At 41.1% G+C, this 14,232-nt stretch overlaps 1 protein-coding gene across 4 annotated transcripts in view; it reads left to right on the forward strand.

Moving 5' to 3' along the window:
• RGS6 (regulator of G protein signaling 6) overlaps positions 1-14,232 on the forward strand; it is a 224,125-nt gene that overhangs the window by 188,460 nt on the left and 21,433 nt on the right. For all 4 annotated transcript variants that reach the window (XM_087921736.1, XM_026709036.2, XM_087921737.1 and 1 more), the window contains exon 15: positions 3,558-3,744. In XM_087921736.1, the coding sequence (XP_087777862.1) occupies positions 3,558-3,744 (187 nt within the window). The remainder of the gene's footprint in view (positions 1-3,557; positions 3,745-14,232) is intronic.

The raw sequence follows: 14,232 nt of genomic DNA on the forward strand, positions 1-14,232 counted from the left end.
TGCTAGTCAGGGATTATTTCAGAGTTTAAAAAAAGCATTTTTCACACTTCCAGACCTGTGGAGGAGTGTGCTCAGAAAGCAGTCCTTTTCTCAGCCACTCCATTTGGGTGCTGCATAGGAAGGAAATGTGCCAAAGAGGCCAATCAGTGGCTTCATATAGATTAAAACAGATGCCAGACATGTACTAGGTAACTCCTATCTCCTATTGTGAAAATCATGGTCAGGGACAGGCAGTACGTACAATCAGAGGTGGTATTCAGCCAGTTCTGACAGGTTCTGGAGAACTGGTAGCAGAGATTTTGAGTAGTTCAGAGAACCGGCAAATACCACCTCTGACTGGCCCCACTTCCATCTATTCTCTGCCTCCCAAGTCCCAGCTGATCATCTAGGTCTTCTTTTGTTGCCCTGCACAGGAGAACGGAGCTAGAAAGCAGGTTAGTGGGGTGGGGAGGGAATGGGGATTTTACAGTATCCTATCCCTGCCACGCCCACCAAGCCATGCCCACAGAACCAGTAGTAAACATTTTTAAATACCACCAGTGATGACTATCAACCACAAACAGTGAGTAAACTAGTGGGGACGTGGTGGCTCACCTGGTAAGGCACTGGGCCTGCACACCGCTGAGGTCAGCGGCTTGGTTCCTATGAGCGAATAAACTGTGTAAGGACAAGAAAGGAGCCTCCCCCGATTGCTTACCGGCATTCAGGCATCTCATGGGTAAAGATAACAGTGCCCAAAGAAATTCCTTTCACAGAGGCAGCCAGCCACCTTGGTGATCCCTGGCTAACACATGCCATATACTAAAAATAAAATAAAAAAGTGAATAAACTAATAATAAATGCTACAGACATTGTCATTTAACACTCATATTTTCTCCCCAGAACACCTGAAATAGCATTTATATTCTCCTTATTAGGTTTTGAAGCAGAACTGGATCTACTTTGTTTCTGTTCCTTCCTTTGATCCTCCAAGGACAGCAGACATTGTTGTCTCTGGTTTATGTTGTATCACATATGTCCCCGAGATGGCTTCGTGGATCACTGTTTTTTTCCTGGATTCTTCAGGTTGATATATAAGCCATTGTAATAACAGCACAGCTTTGTTCTGGGTTCTAAGGCCCCTTTCCTCAAATTCCTACTCAGAATGGCTGCCTGGGAGGGGAAAAACACCCCCAGTTAGGGCAGGTTATACTAAACACTTTATCTGGTACCTTCCCAAGCTGTCCCCAAGTTCTCTGCATTTCATTCTCCGTTAGCTGCCAAGAAAAGCTATATAGTTTGTTCCAGAACCTTCCGGCTTTTTGCAAATGTTTGCCAATCACGTTCCTATGTTGCAGTCTATGGAGGGATTCCTGCAACAATGTGTTTAAACTGGTTAGGGGATGGGTTGTCCACTGGTTTTAAGTTTTTGTAAATAGATAATATAAAATATCTGGATCTCCAAAGTGAGATGCATCATCATTGGCCACCACCATTGACCTCCGTACTGTTTCTTGAGTTGCTTTCTGGCTGCCATGGCCATGAAGGAGGAGGAGAACTGGACAGTTAAACTATGGACTGTTTTTAAAAGGCTGTGATAGCAGCCCCACCTGAACCTTTCGAACAATAGTTTTAATGCTGGTTTGAGAGATTGTTAAGAACAAGAAGTGGTAGCATATAGACACTTTTCATGTTTTTCGCAGTGAAAAAGCTTAGGCCAAGCTAGATCACTGGCTGACTGGGAAATTTTTTTTCTCACTGTTAACAGCAGTGAATGAGGTCCATAGTTAAATGGGGGATTTAATGTTCTACAGGAGGATAAAGAAAGGATCACGATGAAGTGAAGTAACAAGACTTGGATAAATATTGCTCCTGAGATGCATACAAAATAGAAATCTCCCAAGATTTTCCAGGTCCAATTGCTGGTTTAACATATATGGATAGTCACCTAAGGGTTGTTATGTGCGAATGATTAATCTCAGATCTGATACCATATTCTTACCATATTCTTGTAATGCTTCTGACTGGGTTTATATGACACACAATGTGGTTACTGAATGAACTTACTTTTACTTTTATACACATACTAACCAAATGGGCAGTCTTCACAAAATGCTGAGCTCTCCCACCCTTTGTCCTCCCCCCCACCAAAAAACTAATCAAACTTGAAACTGACCAAGCTTTCCATTGCAACAAATGTATCAGCTCAATGTTTGACTGACTTGCTGTGTGAATACATCCACAATTTTATCATAGAGCACGTTTGTATCTAGTTGCCAAGAAAGGCGTAATAAGAATTCATAAATAACTAGACAGATCCACGAAGCAAGATAGAGGAAAGAGAGAAAAGCTTAGGTGGATGTATTCATGCTTGGCATGCCAAGGATGTTGGGCCCAACTCCTACTCATCCAAGTAGATAATGCCAGTTCAGAAGGAGGAAGCGTAAGTTGTCATGAATGGGGCAAAAGAACCAGTTGCTGTGAATGTCCACTAGGTGTCAATATAGCTTTGTGTATGCTCCCGTTAAAAAAAAACGCTTCCTTGGGAACCAAAAAAAAAAAGACATTATATCTAATGTAAAACTTTTGTGAGGAGTGCATTCAACAAAGAGCGAAAAACGCCAATTATGTAAGATAGTTTTCTGCAAAAATCAACTTCTAGCAGACTGGCCTCACATACCTTCAATACCAGTTTAGAGACAGATCATCAGGGCAAAAATCTCTATGGTCGCTGAGAGTTGACAACTTGATGGCAGATAATCAATCAATCAATCTATCAATCAATCAGAGTCCCCTGGCTATGATATTGCTCTAGTGATGAAGAGTTTTCCTTTCAAACTTCCTTTGCTTAAGTAGAACAACATAGGATTAAACTCAAGTGATCTTATTTTTAAGCAATGTTAAAAATATTAAACTGAGTTTGAGCTAGACCGACTAATTTATGCTTGAAAGAATTCCTTCTCTTCATTGATTACTCTGGGATTTGACACAAGATGCTTGCTGGAAGGAGGAAATTGGGGAGACTATATTTCAGCTTGTTCTTAGTAAGCACATCAAAAGTATATTGTCTGGAAAATAGCTCGATTTCCTGCTTCTAATTTCATGGGGTTTCTGTACATGATTCTAAAAGCGATGGAGAGGCTGAAATGTATTACAAATGCATGGAGAGGCTTCTAAAGTGTTTTTTTTTTAATTTCAGAATCACCCAGAAATTACAATATGGGTCTGGCAATAATTTGGATGTCACTTGTCCCAAAGGTGCTTTTTCACGAGTCAACTGGACTTTCAGGTTTTTCTTTGAAGACATTTCGACGTCTTATCCAAGAAATGTCTTCTGCTCTGAGTGGATGGTGGGGGAATGGAAGGATTTATACTCCTTGTAGAAAGTCCAGTTGACTCATGAAAAAGCACCTTTGGGACAGCTATGACCTGGATGATTGAGAATCTCCATAGACATTTGCATATCAGTTGAATATTGGCTATAAAAAGATTGGGTTAAAACTAACCTGAATCCTGGTGGTGGTGCAACTGACTTACTTTTCTGGGGTACATTTTCTTTCTTTGTTGCCTCAATGCAGGTTTTGGTTGGCTGTCCAAGATCTCAAAAAACAACCACTGCAAGATGTAGCGACCAGAGTAGAAGAGATCTGGCAAGAGTTCCTCGCTCCCGGGGCCCAGAGTGCCATCAACCTGGATTCTCACAGCTATGAAATAACAAGCCAAAACGTCAAAGACCCAGGGAGGTACACATATGAAGATGCACAGGTTCGGACTTGGATGTCATTTCTAATAGTGCACTAGAACAAAAGAGGGAAATGCAGCTTTAACTTATTAATATGTAAAGTGGGAGGTGCTTCAGTCTCAATCTGGAGCAGGAGCAGGAATTGAATAAGGAAATTTATAAATTGATTTAAAAAAAAAAAGATGATGACGTTTGCTACTATCACTTGTAGTTCCTTAGAACAGCATTCCCCAATCTTTCTGGGTTGGCAGCCCAGTGGGGCTGGGGGAGGAAGAGGGGGTCGTTTTGTGTGAGGGGCATGCATGCACACAACTTTGTGGGGCTTTGAGTGCTCATCACTCATAAAAATGGTCTGCATGCGCTGACCCACCGCACACATGGCCCAGTTGCAAATAGGCCATGGACCGATAGTGGGCTGCAGTCCACAGGTTGGGCTCCCCTGCCTTGGAGAATCTATAAGGTTATTATGAACATAAAAGGCTTTTATTGGCTTGCACCAGTGGTAGGATTCAAATTTTTTTACTACCGGTTCTGTGGACGTGGCTTGGTAAGGATGGTATGGCTTGGTGGGCGTGGCTTGGTGGGCGTGGCAGGGAAAGGATACTGTAAACCTCCATTCCCACCCGATTCCAGGGGAAGGATACTGTAAAATCTCCATTCCCACCCCACTTCTGGGGGAAGGTGACCACAAAATCCCATTGCCTCCCCACCCCACTAACCTGCTTTCCAGCTCTGTTCTCCTGTGCAGGGCAACAAAAGAAGACCCAGCCGATCACCTGGGACTCGGGAGGCAGAGAATAGTTGGGGCAGGGCCAGTCGGAGGTGGTATTTGCCAGTTTTTTGAACTACTCAAAATTTCCGCTACCGGTTCTCCAGAACTGGTCAGAACCAGTTGAATACCACCTTTGGCTTGCACCCCACTGATAGCCTTCTCTACACCTTATATGTGTTTGTGTGAGAAAGTCTTTTGCAAAGCCTTAGAAGGCCATCAAGTCCAGCCACCAGCTAAGTACAGGAGCCCAAATTAAAATCTTTGACATGCTTTTTTCTTTTTCTTTTAGCAATCATTGGTTCCTTTGATGTATTCATTGTAGAGTTGGGAAGTTTTTCACACGTTCAGATAGACGCCACCTTTTTGTAACTTAAACAGCTTGTTCTGTGTCCTGTACTTCAAAACAGCTGAGAATAATTTGGAGCTTAGCTGAAACTACCAAATGTTGTATTTCCTGACTATGAACATTTACAATGAGAACAGATATTACGGGTAAAACCTAGCATCCCCTGACTCAAATTGTGGTCTGAGTTTACATGTGCGGGCCTGTACACATACAGGCTGACACCCCTGTGGTATAAAGCGGGCAACATTACTAAAAGAAAGTATAGATATGCTAAGGAAGATAAGATTATCCAAGACTCTAAAGAGAGTAAGCCAACATTTTCCAGCTAGATACATTAAAAAAAAAGTTTCATTAGTGGATGATTTTTTCAAGGTGGGCCTTTACTTAAGCCACCACTTCCTTTGGCTCGCCCTCTTTTTCCTGCTGGATGCCCTTGCAAAACCCATCAATCTTTCCTGTTGCATTGGTCAAAATAAGGAAATCAGAGATTGAAGCAAGCAGGTAGCAATTGGAGTAGGCAGGTGAGCAATTACAGAGACTCTTTGCAATCACTTGCTCGGTTTTGGCTTCCAGGAGAAGAGAAAGGCTGAGTAATCATGAAAATGTGATGGAGCAATTGCTGCCTCTCTTACTTACCCCCCCCCCTTTTTTTTTTTCTGGATGGCATGGTGGAGGCTATTAGATTAATTGGATAGAATCACCATCACTATGGTACCTGGAGGGAGATCTCAAATGGGTGAGTGGGAAGATGAAAGGATTACGTCATCCGGTTCAACAGAACAAATGAAAGGACACAGTTGCTCGCACGCTCTCTTGGCAACATCTGCGGTCAGATTCACCGCAGCGCCCAAGAGAGAATGGACTTGAGGAGAAATAGTTGCAACTGCTACCTTTGTATTCTTTCCTGGTCCTCTTCCAGAATTAGCAATAGAACTTAGACTTATATACTGGTTCATAGTGCTTTACAGCCCTCTTTAAGCAGTTTGCAGCCAGTCAGGATCAAACTGCTGGCGGTGGGCAGAGTTAGCCTACAATACTGCATTCTGACCATTGTGCCACCACAATGGCTCTGAAACTTCGGAGAAAGCAGGACAGGCAGTGCTTGAGAAGGTTCTAGGTGGTATCTTTCCTGCTACCTTTGAGTTTTGCTGCAGGGAACTGTTTCATCCTGCAGTTTCCTTCAAATGGGCTAGTATTATAAATGTTGGTACGTATTTAGTATCGTATGAGGTTAGGGCCACCGTTACTGGAGCTATCCTATATTTTTCAGAAACTGAATCAGGGAATTGACTTCTCAGGTGCATCACATAGATGTGATGCAGAGCCACAATTTCTGCTCTATGGGTGCCAAAGGTGCATGAAGGAGCAAGCCTAGGATAGGTAACCTGATATCTGATAAATTCTGAAGAATCCTTCTTACCCATTGGCAGGTATAGGTATCAACAGAATCTGTTTATTGCCCATCTACTGCAATAGGTGGCTCTCCAACAGTGCCAGTAAAATTTCACCTCAATGTTCCCCCAAGGCAACCATCTACAGTCAATGCAACCCAGTCCCGCAAATCAGAGCCAATCCATAAGATGAGGAGAAAGTCCACAAAGCCAAAACATGGTCAAAAGTCTATGAGTGCCGAGGAAGTGTGCAGCACCGAAGCAAACTGTTTTTCCTTGCAATTCATCTTCTCCCAGCATAAATCATCCCAAGCCAGAAGTTCCTTGTGAGGAGGGCTGGCCTGCTTTCTCACAAGCAGCCTCACAGACCTCTTCTATCCTTTCTTCTGCTCCACTCTCCTTATCCTTGGATCAGGTAGGAGAGGCAGCTGTTCCTCTTCAGAGGGGATCTGTTGCCTTGGATCCCTGTTGATGGTTGGTAACTGATCCACCTCTGTTTTCATTAGGGCAGGCGTCTCCCCATCTGGTTGACTGCTGCTCCCAATGCCTTAGCCCCTGGGTTTCAGCTTCTCCTCCTCCCCCCCTCCTCCTCCCCCTCCCCCCTCCTCCTCCTCCTCCTCCTCCTCCTCCCCTTTCTCCTCCAAACAGGCTTCCGATGGGGCCCCTCACAAGGACAGTCCCTGTGAGTCCTACCATCATAGCAAGTGACAAGGTTGTTGGAAGGTGTTCTGCTTCTAAAACCTGTATGGGGACACCAAGTTGTCTAACCCTGCAAGGAATCTACAACTTGAGGCAGAGGAAGGACCTGCCAGTCTCTCCTATATGCCCCTTCCCACTTGCTAGTAATACAGTCATTCAGTCTCTAGCGTGTCAGTTTCCTGGTCACATTATCCAATTGAGTGAGAGAAAGTTACCAATGCCAGCAAGAGTCACAATGAAGAACCCTATGCCCTCAGTGCCACACAGCAGCAGCTCTGGGCAGTGGAGCAGTAGGATTGCCCCCTGTCCTTCCTTTTTCTCTCTATCCTAAACTTCTGTTCAAAGTTGCTGTTTCATTCATGTAATAGTAGATCCCATGTTTCCCCATTGGCTAAGAGGAACTTATTAAGATTTGAGCAGTATAACTGGGTCAGGACAAAGTAAGGAGGCATAAGGGAAGGTGGGTTTTGATTAAAAAAAATCAAGGGCAGTGTAATGTCTCTGCTGAGAAGAAAAACTGGTAATAGAGTGGCTAAAGGTCTCGGTGTAAGAATAGCTACAGCACAGCATGTTTTTTCAATCTTGACAACTTTTAAGAGGTCTGGACTTCAACTCCCAGAATTCCCAGCCAGGATTGAGTTTCAGCATTTCAGATGCAGGCTGTTAAACCAGCTTGCCAGCAGTCACTCCTTTTTAGGGGCTTCTGGAAGTCTGGATTCTTGGCAACAGATATTAAATAGCTTCTTCCCCTCTTCTTACAATTCAGGTTTGAGAGTTGAGGAGTGCTTGCTGACAACTAGTTCGGATGAAGTCTTAATGGCAAATGATAGCCAATACTGAGTGTGTTACAACAAAAACCGCTGCTGAAAGAGCAAATCAGGGTTTTCTTTCAGAACGGGTTGCCAAAAGCCCAGGTGACTCTTATATATATAGGCCATAAAACAAGAATGCTCCAAAATGCAGAAATGCACCATCCATCACATTGATTTGCGCAGTCACTCCAAGATAGCTGCAGCACCCAGTGACTTTATGGCATACAATCTCTCGACTTCACATCTTGAAGCAGCAGACACAAATCTTTGCAAGTCGTTCCCCCCCACCCACCCACACACACATACCCCTGATAAGCACACGTAGGCTCAGGCTCAAATGCAGGCTTGTTCTGAAAATAACTCTGCAACCAAACCCACAGTGAGGGCTGGCCCTGGGTTTCAAGGCATACAAAACCACATCTACAGTATTTTACTTCACATCTGTTCTTTTTTACTTAAAACTTCTGAAAGATGTGAACAAATGCATACCACCGGGCTGACAGTTTCTGGAAGGAGCTGACAAGTTATTGCTGTAGTGTAGAATGCTTGCAATTGTGAATAGCTTGAATAAGCCACATCCGGTCCTTCTACCTCCTCTCTTGAATGCCAAGAAAAAAGGAACAAGAGCTGCGAAAAAAAGTTGCCGTATTTCCACTGCTCTTAACTTTGCAATGAAATATACTTTTTTTTTTTTTGCATAGGGATATATTGGCAGAATAAGAGTCTTGGCTAGTGATAACATTAAAATGAGGATTCAGATACAAATGGAAGTACTGTATGAAATAGTTGGGAGGCCTTTTATGAACTGTATACATTATTTCTCAGTCTGGCTATATTTACTCAAGCTCTGCCCTCTGTTTCCTGCATCTTTTTCTTACTCACCATCCCAATTTTGGTGATCTCTCTCCCTCTCCCTCTCTCTCTCTCTCTCTCTCTCTCTCTCTCTCTCTCTCTCTCCATCTGTAAATGGCCCCTGTCAAAGAGCCATATGTAATGTTTTATTCCTTACATCATTGACTCTATCCATGTCTCTGTGTGCATATTTTGATGAGCATCTAAGCTCTATAATGAAACTAAGGCTAATTATAAAATAACCAATTTAATAAATAACCTTACTTCTTGTGACAGTTTAAAATTAGTTGCTCATTCTTTCTGTCTTGCCAGAAGTTTCAGGTTCTTGTTTGGAACCACACAAAAAAAAATAACAAAAAGAAAAGAAAGAAAGAAAGAAAGGAAGGAAGGAAAAGTAGAAATTGTCCTGGGAGCAGTTAGACTAGTGCCTTCCCATCCATCATCTAAGGTTGAATGAGAATTTGCCTATCTATTATCTAAGAGGGGAAAGGAGGAGGAGAGCCCATACTTGCACACAAAAGAAAAATGAAGAATGCTTTTGTTGTTGCTTTGCTAGGCTCCATTGACTACTCAATACAGCAGGCAGAGATAATGTTGTCTTATTTTAAAAGATCCAACTGTTTCCAGAATCCTTGTCTAGAATTTCCAAGATGCTGGACTGTTGGCTAAGTGCCCTTCTGTAACCTAGCCAGGGTCATCATTGTAGCTTGCTGTAGGAGAGAGAAATTGGACCTCTTCTTACACCGACATCGATGTGAAGTAGTTACTTTATTATTATAGGTTCAATTTTTTATTATCTCCCCTATCCCTATTTAGGTCTTAGTGAAATTGATAGTGCAAACATGTGTATTCCTTTTGTTCCAAGAATTTTGCCGAGTGTGTTTCTCATATTTTTTTTTTCTAAAGATGTGGCTTGTATTGTATGCAGAAGATGTTATATCTTAAGCAAGCTTGAACATACCACTTCTATGGTCATGATTTCCTTTTAGACTTTTCTTATTGTAGCATTATCACCTTCCTTATGCCCCCCCCCCCCCAACAGTACTGCTTGCAAATGAAGTCATTTTGTAATGCTACCCATACAGTCTGAAAAAAAAAAACACCACAGCATAGATTCTACAACTTATGAAACATTATTGTGCGAGGAGGTGAGCATAGAAAGCTAGTGAGCACAATCATCTGGCTGGCTAGGAATAGCATTTTTCCTAGCCTCCTGAATGATCAAGTTCAGAGGTGGTATTCAGCAGGTTCTGCCCAGTTCTGGAGAACCAGTAGGGGAAATTTTGAGCAGTTTGGAGAACCGGCAAATTATACCACCTCTGACTGGCCCTGCCCCCATCTATTCTCTGCCTCCCGAGTCCCAGCTGATCGTCTGTGTCTTCTTTTGTTGCCCTGGAAAGGAGAACGGAGCTGAAAAGCAGATTAGTGGGATGGGGAGGGAATGGGATTTTGCAGTAACCTTCCCCTGCCATGCCCACCAAGCCACCCCCACCAAGCCAAGCCCACAGAACTGGTAGTAAAAAAATTTGAATCCCACCACTGGATCAAGTTCACTAGCCTTTTAAGACTAGGAAGCATGAAAACTTAGGAGTGCAGTTGTTTGGAAATTAGGGCGCAGTTTGGAAAAGCACATGCCTGCAGAATGGTGCAAGATATGATATCCACTCTGTCTAGAAAGCCATGCTGTGCATTGGCTGGGCATGACTGTCAGCAGCTATAGAAAATGTGAGGGTAGGTGGAGCAATTTATGCTCACTGTTGGGCCCTGTAATCAATGGAGGCCTCCCCAAGAATGGTGGGATGGAGAGATGCCCAGATCTATTGCTGGCGGCAATTTCCATGCACTATGGCAGATTTCCACATGCTAGTAAGGCCCTGTTGTCTGTACCTGATCTCCCCCACTCTCAATGCCCTCCACTTTACTTAATGATCCGCATACGCACTTCACAATGGTAGCCAGATAAGCTGGAAGTGAAGTGATCACATGACATCTCACTCAATTCCGGACCCCCTTATGGTGCTAAGTTGAGAACTATCAGATCATATTTTTTTACTTATGTGTGTAACAAACATAAGCCATTTTTATGCAAAACTGTGTTGCCCTCATTTCTTTTCAAAAATATACTTATTGAATTTTTTTCATATAATAACAAACTAAAAAAAAAAAAAAGGTGGGGGGGAATAGAAAAGTGCAAGAGAAGAAAAATAAACCAAAGTTAAGAAATATAGATTACCTACGACCTTTTTTTGTTATTGTCCTTCCTTCCTCTTAAATGTTTGAAAAATCCTTTTAGCCCTTCATTTAGTTCTCATCTTTCTTAGTCTTCAAATCCTTCTTTCAGCAAAAGTCTATATAAGGCTTCAAAAAATTTTTTTTTAATTTTTGTTTCTTTTGTGACCAGATCAGTTTTATCATTTCTACAAATTTGGACATTTTCATAATCCATTCTTCTACTATGGGAATGTCATTATTCTTCCATTGTTGTGCATATAATAATCTTTCTGTAGTCACAATTTAGAGTGTCAGTTTACCATGACTTCCAATAAAAAGTTCTGATTTCTTAGCAATATTCATCCTTCAAGTCCTTTTCATCATTATATGAATTTGAATTGAATTTTTTTTAGCTTTCTCACTAGTTCACCATGCCTGAAAAAAATGACCCCTCATGTTTTTCACATTTCATGCCTGGTTTGAAATACTTTTATACTTTTTTTAATAATGTCCCTGATGTCACATACCAATGATATATCATTCTATACAAAATTTACTCTTAAATGACACAAAATGAATTTAATACGCATTACCCATAGCCTCTCCAAATGTTCCTTTTTATGTTATATCCAAAATTAGCACCTCATTTTGTCTTACTGTCTTTAGCCTCTTCTTCTGTTTAAACCTTACATTTATATATATTTTGCTATTACATGCTCTTCATTTGTACATAATTCCATTTCAGACTGTGTATTGTATTTTCAATTCCACCTGTCCCTTTATCCATATTGAACCTTTCTTTCTTTTAGCTGTGCATATGAAAACCATTGAAAACTATGTTCTTCTCCAATTGTTCTTTTGACCTCATCTTAATTTCTGATTCATGCTGCATTTATAAAACTTCATAGAGTTTCTCTCTGCTGTCTCTCTTCTATAAAATGCTTCCCTGTGCTGAGGTCAATAAAAGTATCTTTGGGCACAGCCTCAAATTGTACTTATTTCATATTCTCAATATGGCAACTCCTTCACATAGTGATTTTTAAAATCACATTAATTTTAACTTTGTCATGCCATAAAAACCCATGCCCTTCTTTCTGATGTCGCCTTCCCTGGGTTTGTGACCTTCTACATAGGACCTTCTGTCCACAAAGGAAACCCAACCATTTTCTTTTCATCCCATAAGCTTCAATTTAGGGGGAAAAAAAGATGCAGGAGAGGCTACCATTTTCATTGGAAAAAGATATAACTCGGTAGTGCCTGATTTACTGGAAGGCTTGGATAGATCAGGCACTTCCAATGCTTTGGGAGTTGTCTTTATTGTTCTGACCCAGCCTTTGCAAGCAATGAGAAACCACTTATTCACAAGTAAAACAACCCCCTTTATTAAAAAAGGGCAGGAACAGTCTTTACTCACATGAAAACTCAAGATAAAAAGTCCTTCAATGATTGGCTAAACATAGTAAGAATTGCACCTGGGTGACAATTTTGAGATATAGAAATATCTCAAAATGACAGACAGATTGATGTAGGTCTCCAAATATAGACAATCTTTGTAATTTGTGGGTTCTATATTTGCAAATTTGCCTACATGCTAAAATCTATTTGCAACTCAAAAATCAATATTTACAATGCCTTTTTAGTTATTCATGGTCATGCCTGTCTTCTCTTAGTGATTTTGCTGGTTAAAATGGCCATCAAAAGTGAGGTCTTTTTAAGGATTTTTTTATTTGTCAAAAAATGCATACATTAAAAGATATGTCATTAAACAGAAACACATATTTTAAAAAGGTTATGTATTGAATAGTTGACAGAAATATTGTGACTAGAGCCGTGGTGGTGCAGTGGTTAAGAGTGCAGTACTGCAGGCTACTTTTGCTGACTGCCAGCTGCCTGCAATTTGGCACTTCAAATCTCACCAGGCTCAAGGTTGACTCAGCCTTCCATCCTTCTGAGGTCAGTAAAATGGGGATCCAGATTGTTGGGGGCAATATGCTGACTCTGTAAACCTCTTAGAGAGAGCTGTAAAGCACTGTGAAGTGGTATATAAGTCTAAGTGCTATTGCTTTAAAAATCTAACCCTGGATTTGGCTCAATACTACCGTAGTTATAGTTTGATAGATAGATGATAGATAGATAGACAGACAGACACACAGATAGATCAAACTATAGCTATATCTATAGCTATAACTCTGTGTGTGTGTGTGTGTGTGTGTGTGTGTGTGTGTGTCTGTATGTGTGTAATCACTATCACTCTGAATGATAAAATAATAGCCTATTACTTTGTGACAGTGTTAGAATTAATCTCATGAATTGTTGAAGCAGAATCATTAAATTGATGTTTACCTGTTTCACTGGGAATCCTTTTCCAAAGCACTTGCTTATGTCTCCTCATCTGTTTTTCCCTCTATTTTCAAACACTAATTGCTTCTTTTTCATGTGGGCTGCAAGCTCCACATATCTTATCATATCAGCTATCAGCAGATACAACCAGCTCCATAGGCTAATATAGTGAATTATCACACGATAACATATTTCTAGCTACAGCCTGATCAGGTGCATAGTATATGGAAGACTAAGCTATTACTGAAGGCATCATTCAAATTGGAGCCATTGGAGACAGCAGATCCATCAGGTCCAGGAAAAGGAGCAATGTTGAGTCAGGGACAGTTGGATGTCCTTCTCAGTGGGTTGCAAAGAAGATTGCAGCTACCCTTCTAAAATTGTGTTCATGCAAAAACCATTACTGCCATACTTGTGTCAACATTTTGTCTAAAAAAGTGTCCCTGAAACTTTGCACTCTGAAACTTTCTCTAAGTCATTTGTTGATTTCCTTCTAGGCCTTTTCTTCATTAACATGCCAAGCTTAATAAAGTGGTAAGCAATTTAGAATAAATCCATTTTAAAATCTATTTAAGAGAGTTGCTGTTTAACAGTTCCCAGATGTTCAGCTAATTAATGTATAGGTCTGTGCATGTAGCTATTCATCATATGGATCTACATGCATGAGCACACTAATGAACAAGGAGAGACATGTCAGACAACTTGTCGAAACAACAAAGCTGGGGCCAGATTGGAACACTGATTAGAGTCTTTGACTGGAATTAGGAAGACCAGGGTTAAAAAGAGCTTCAGTCTTAGCTATGTAGAACTTCCATGGCAACTGACTCTTAGGCCAACCTATTTACTAGGTTATTTAAAGATTACTCCATATATTGCTCTTCAGGCAGACAGCTGGTTATAAAATCAATAAATCTGGTATGGCTGGTATGGCTACAGCATCTTGTAAAGGTCCATATTTGATGCTTGTCCTGGCTCTTCTTGAACAAATGCATTTAACCATCCTTTCAATTTCTCTTAATGCATCTACATTCATGTCAAATTATAGCAGTAGGAAAAATAAAAAGGTTGGGAAAGATCCAGCATGGTTA

This window comes from Pseudonaja textilis, chromosome 1, assembly GCF_049901715.1.
Source record: "Pseudonaja textilis isolate UNSWEBS1 chromosome 1, rPseTex1.2, whole genome shotgun sequence".
Classification (NCBI taxonomy): Eukaryota; Metazoa; Chordata; class Lepidosauria; order Squamata; family Elapidae; genus Pseudonaja; species Pseudonaja textilis.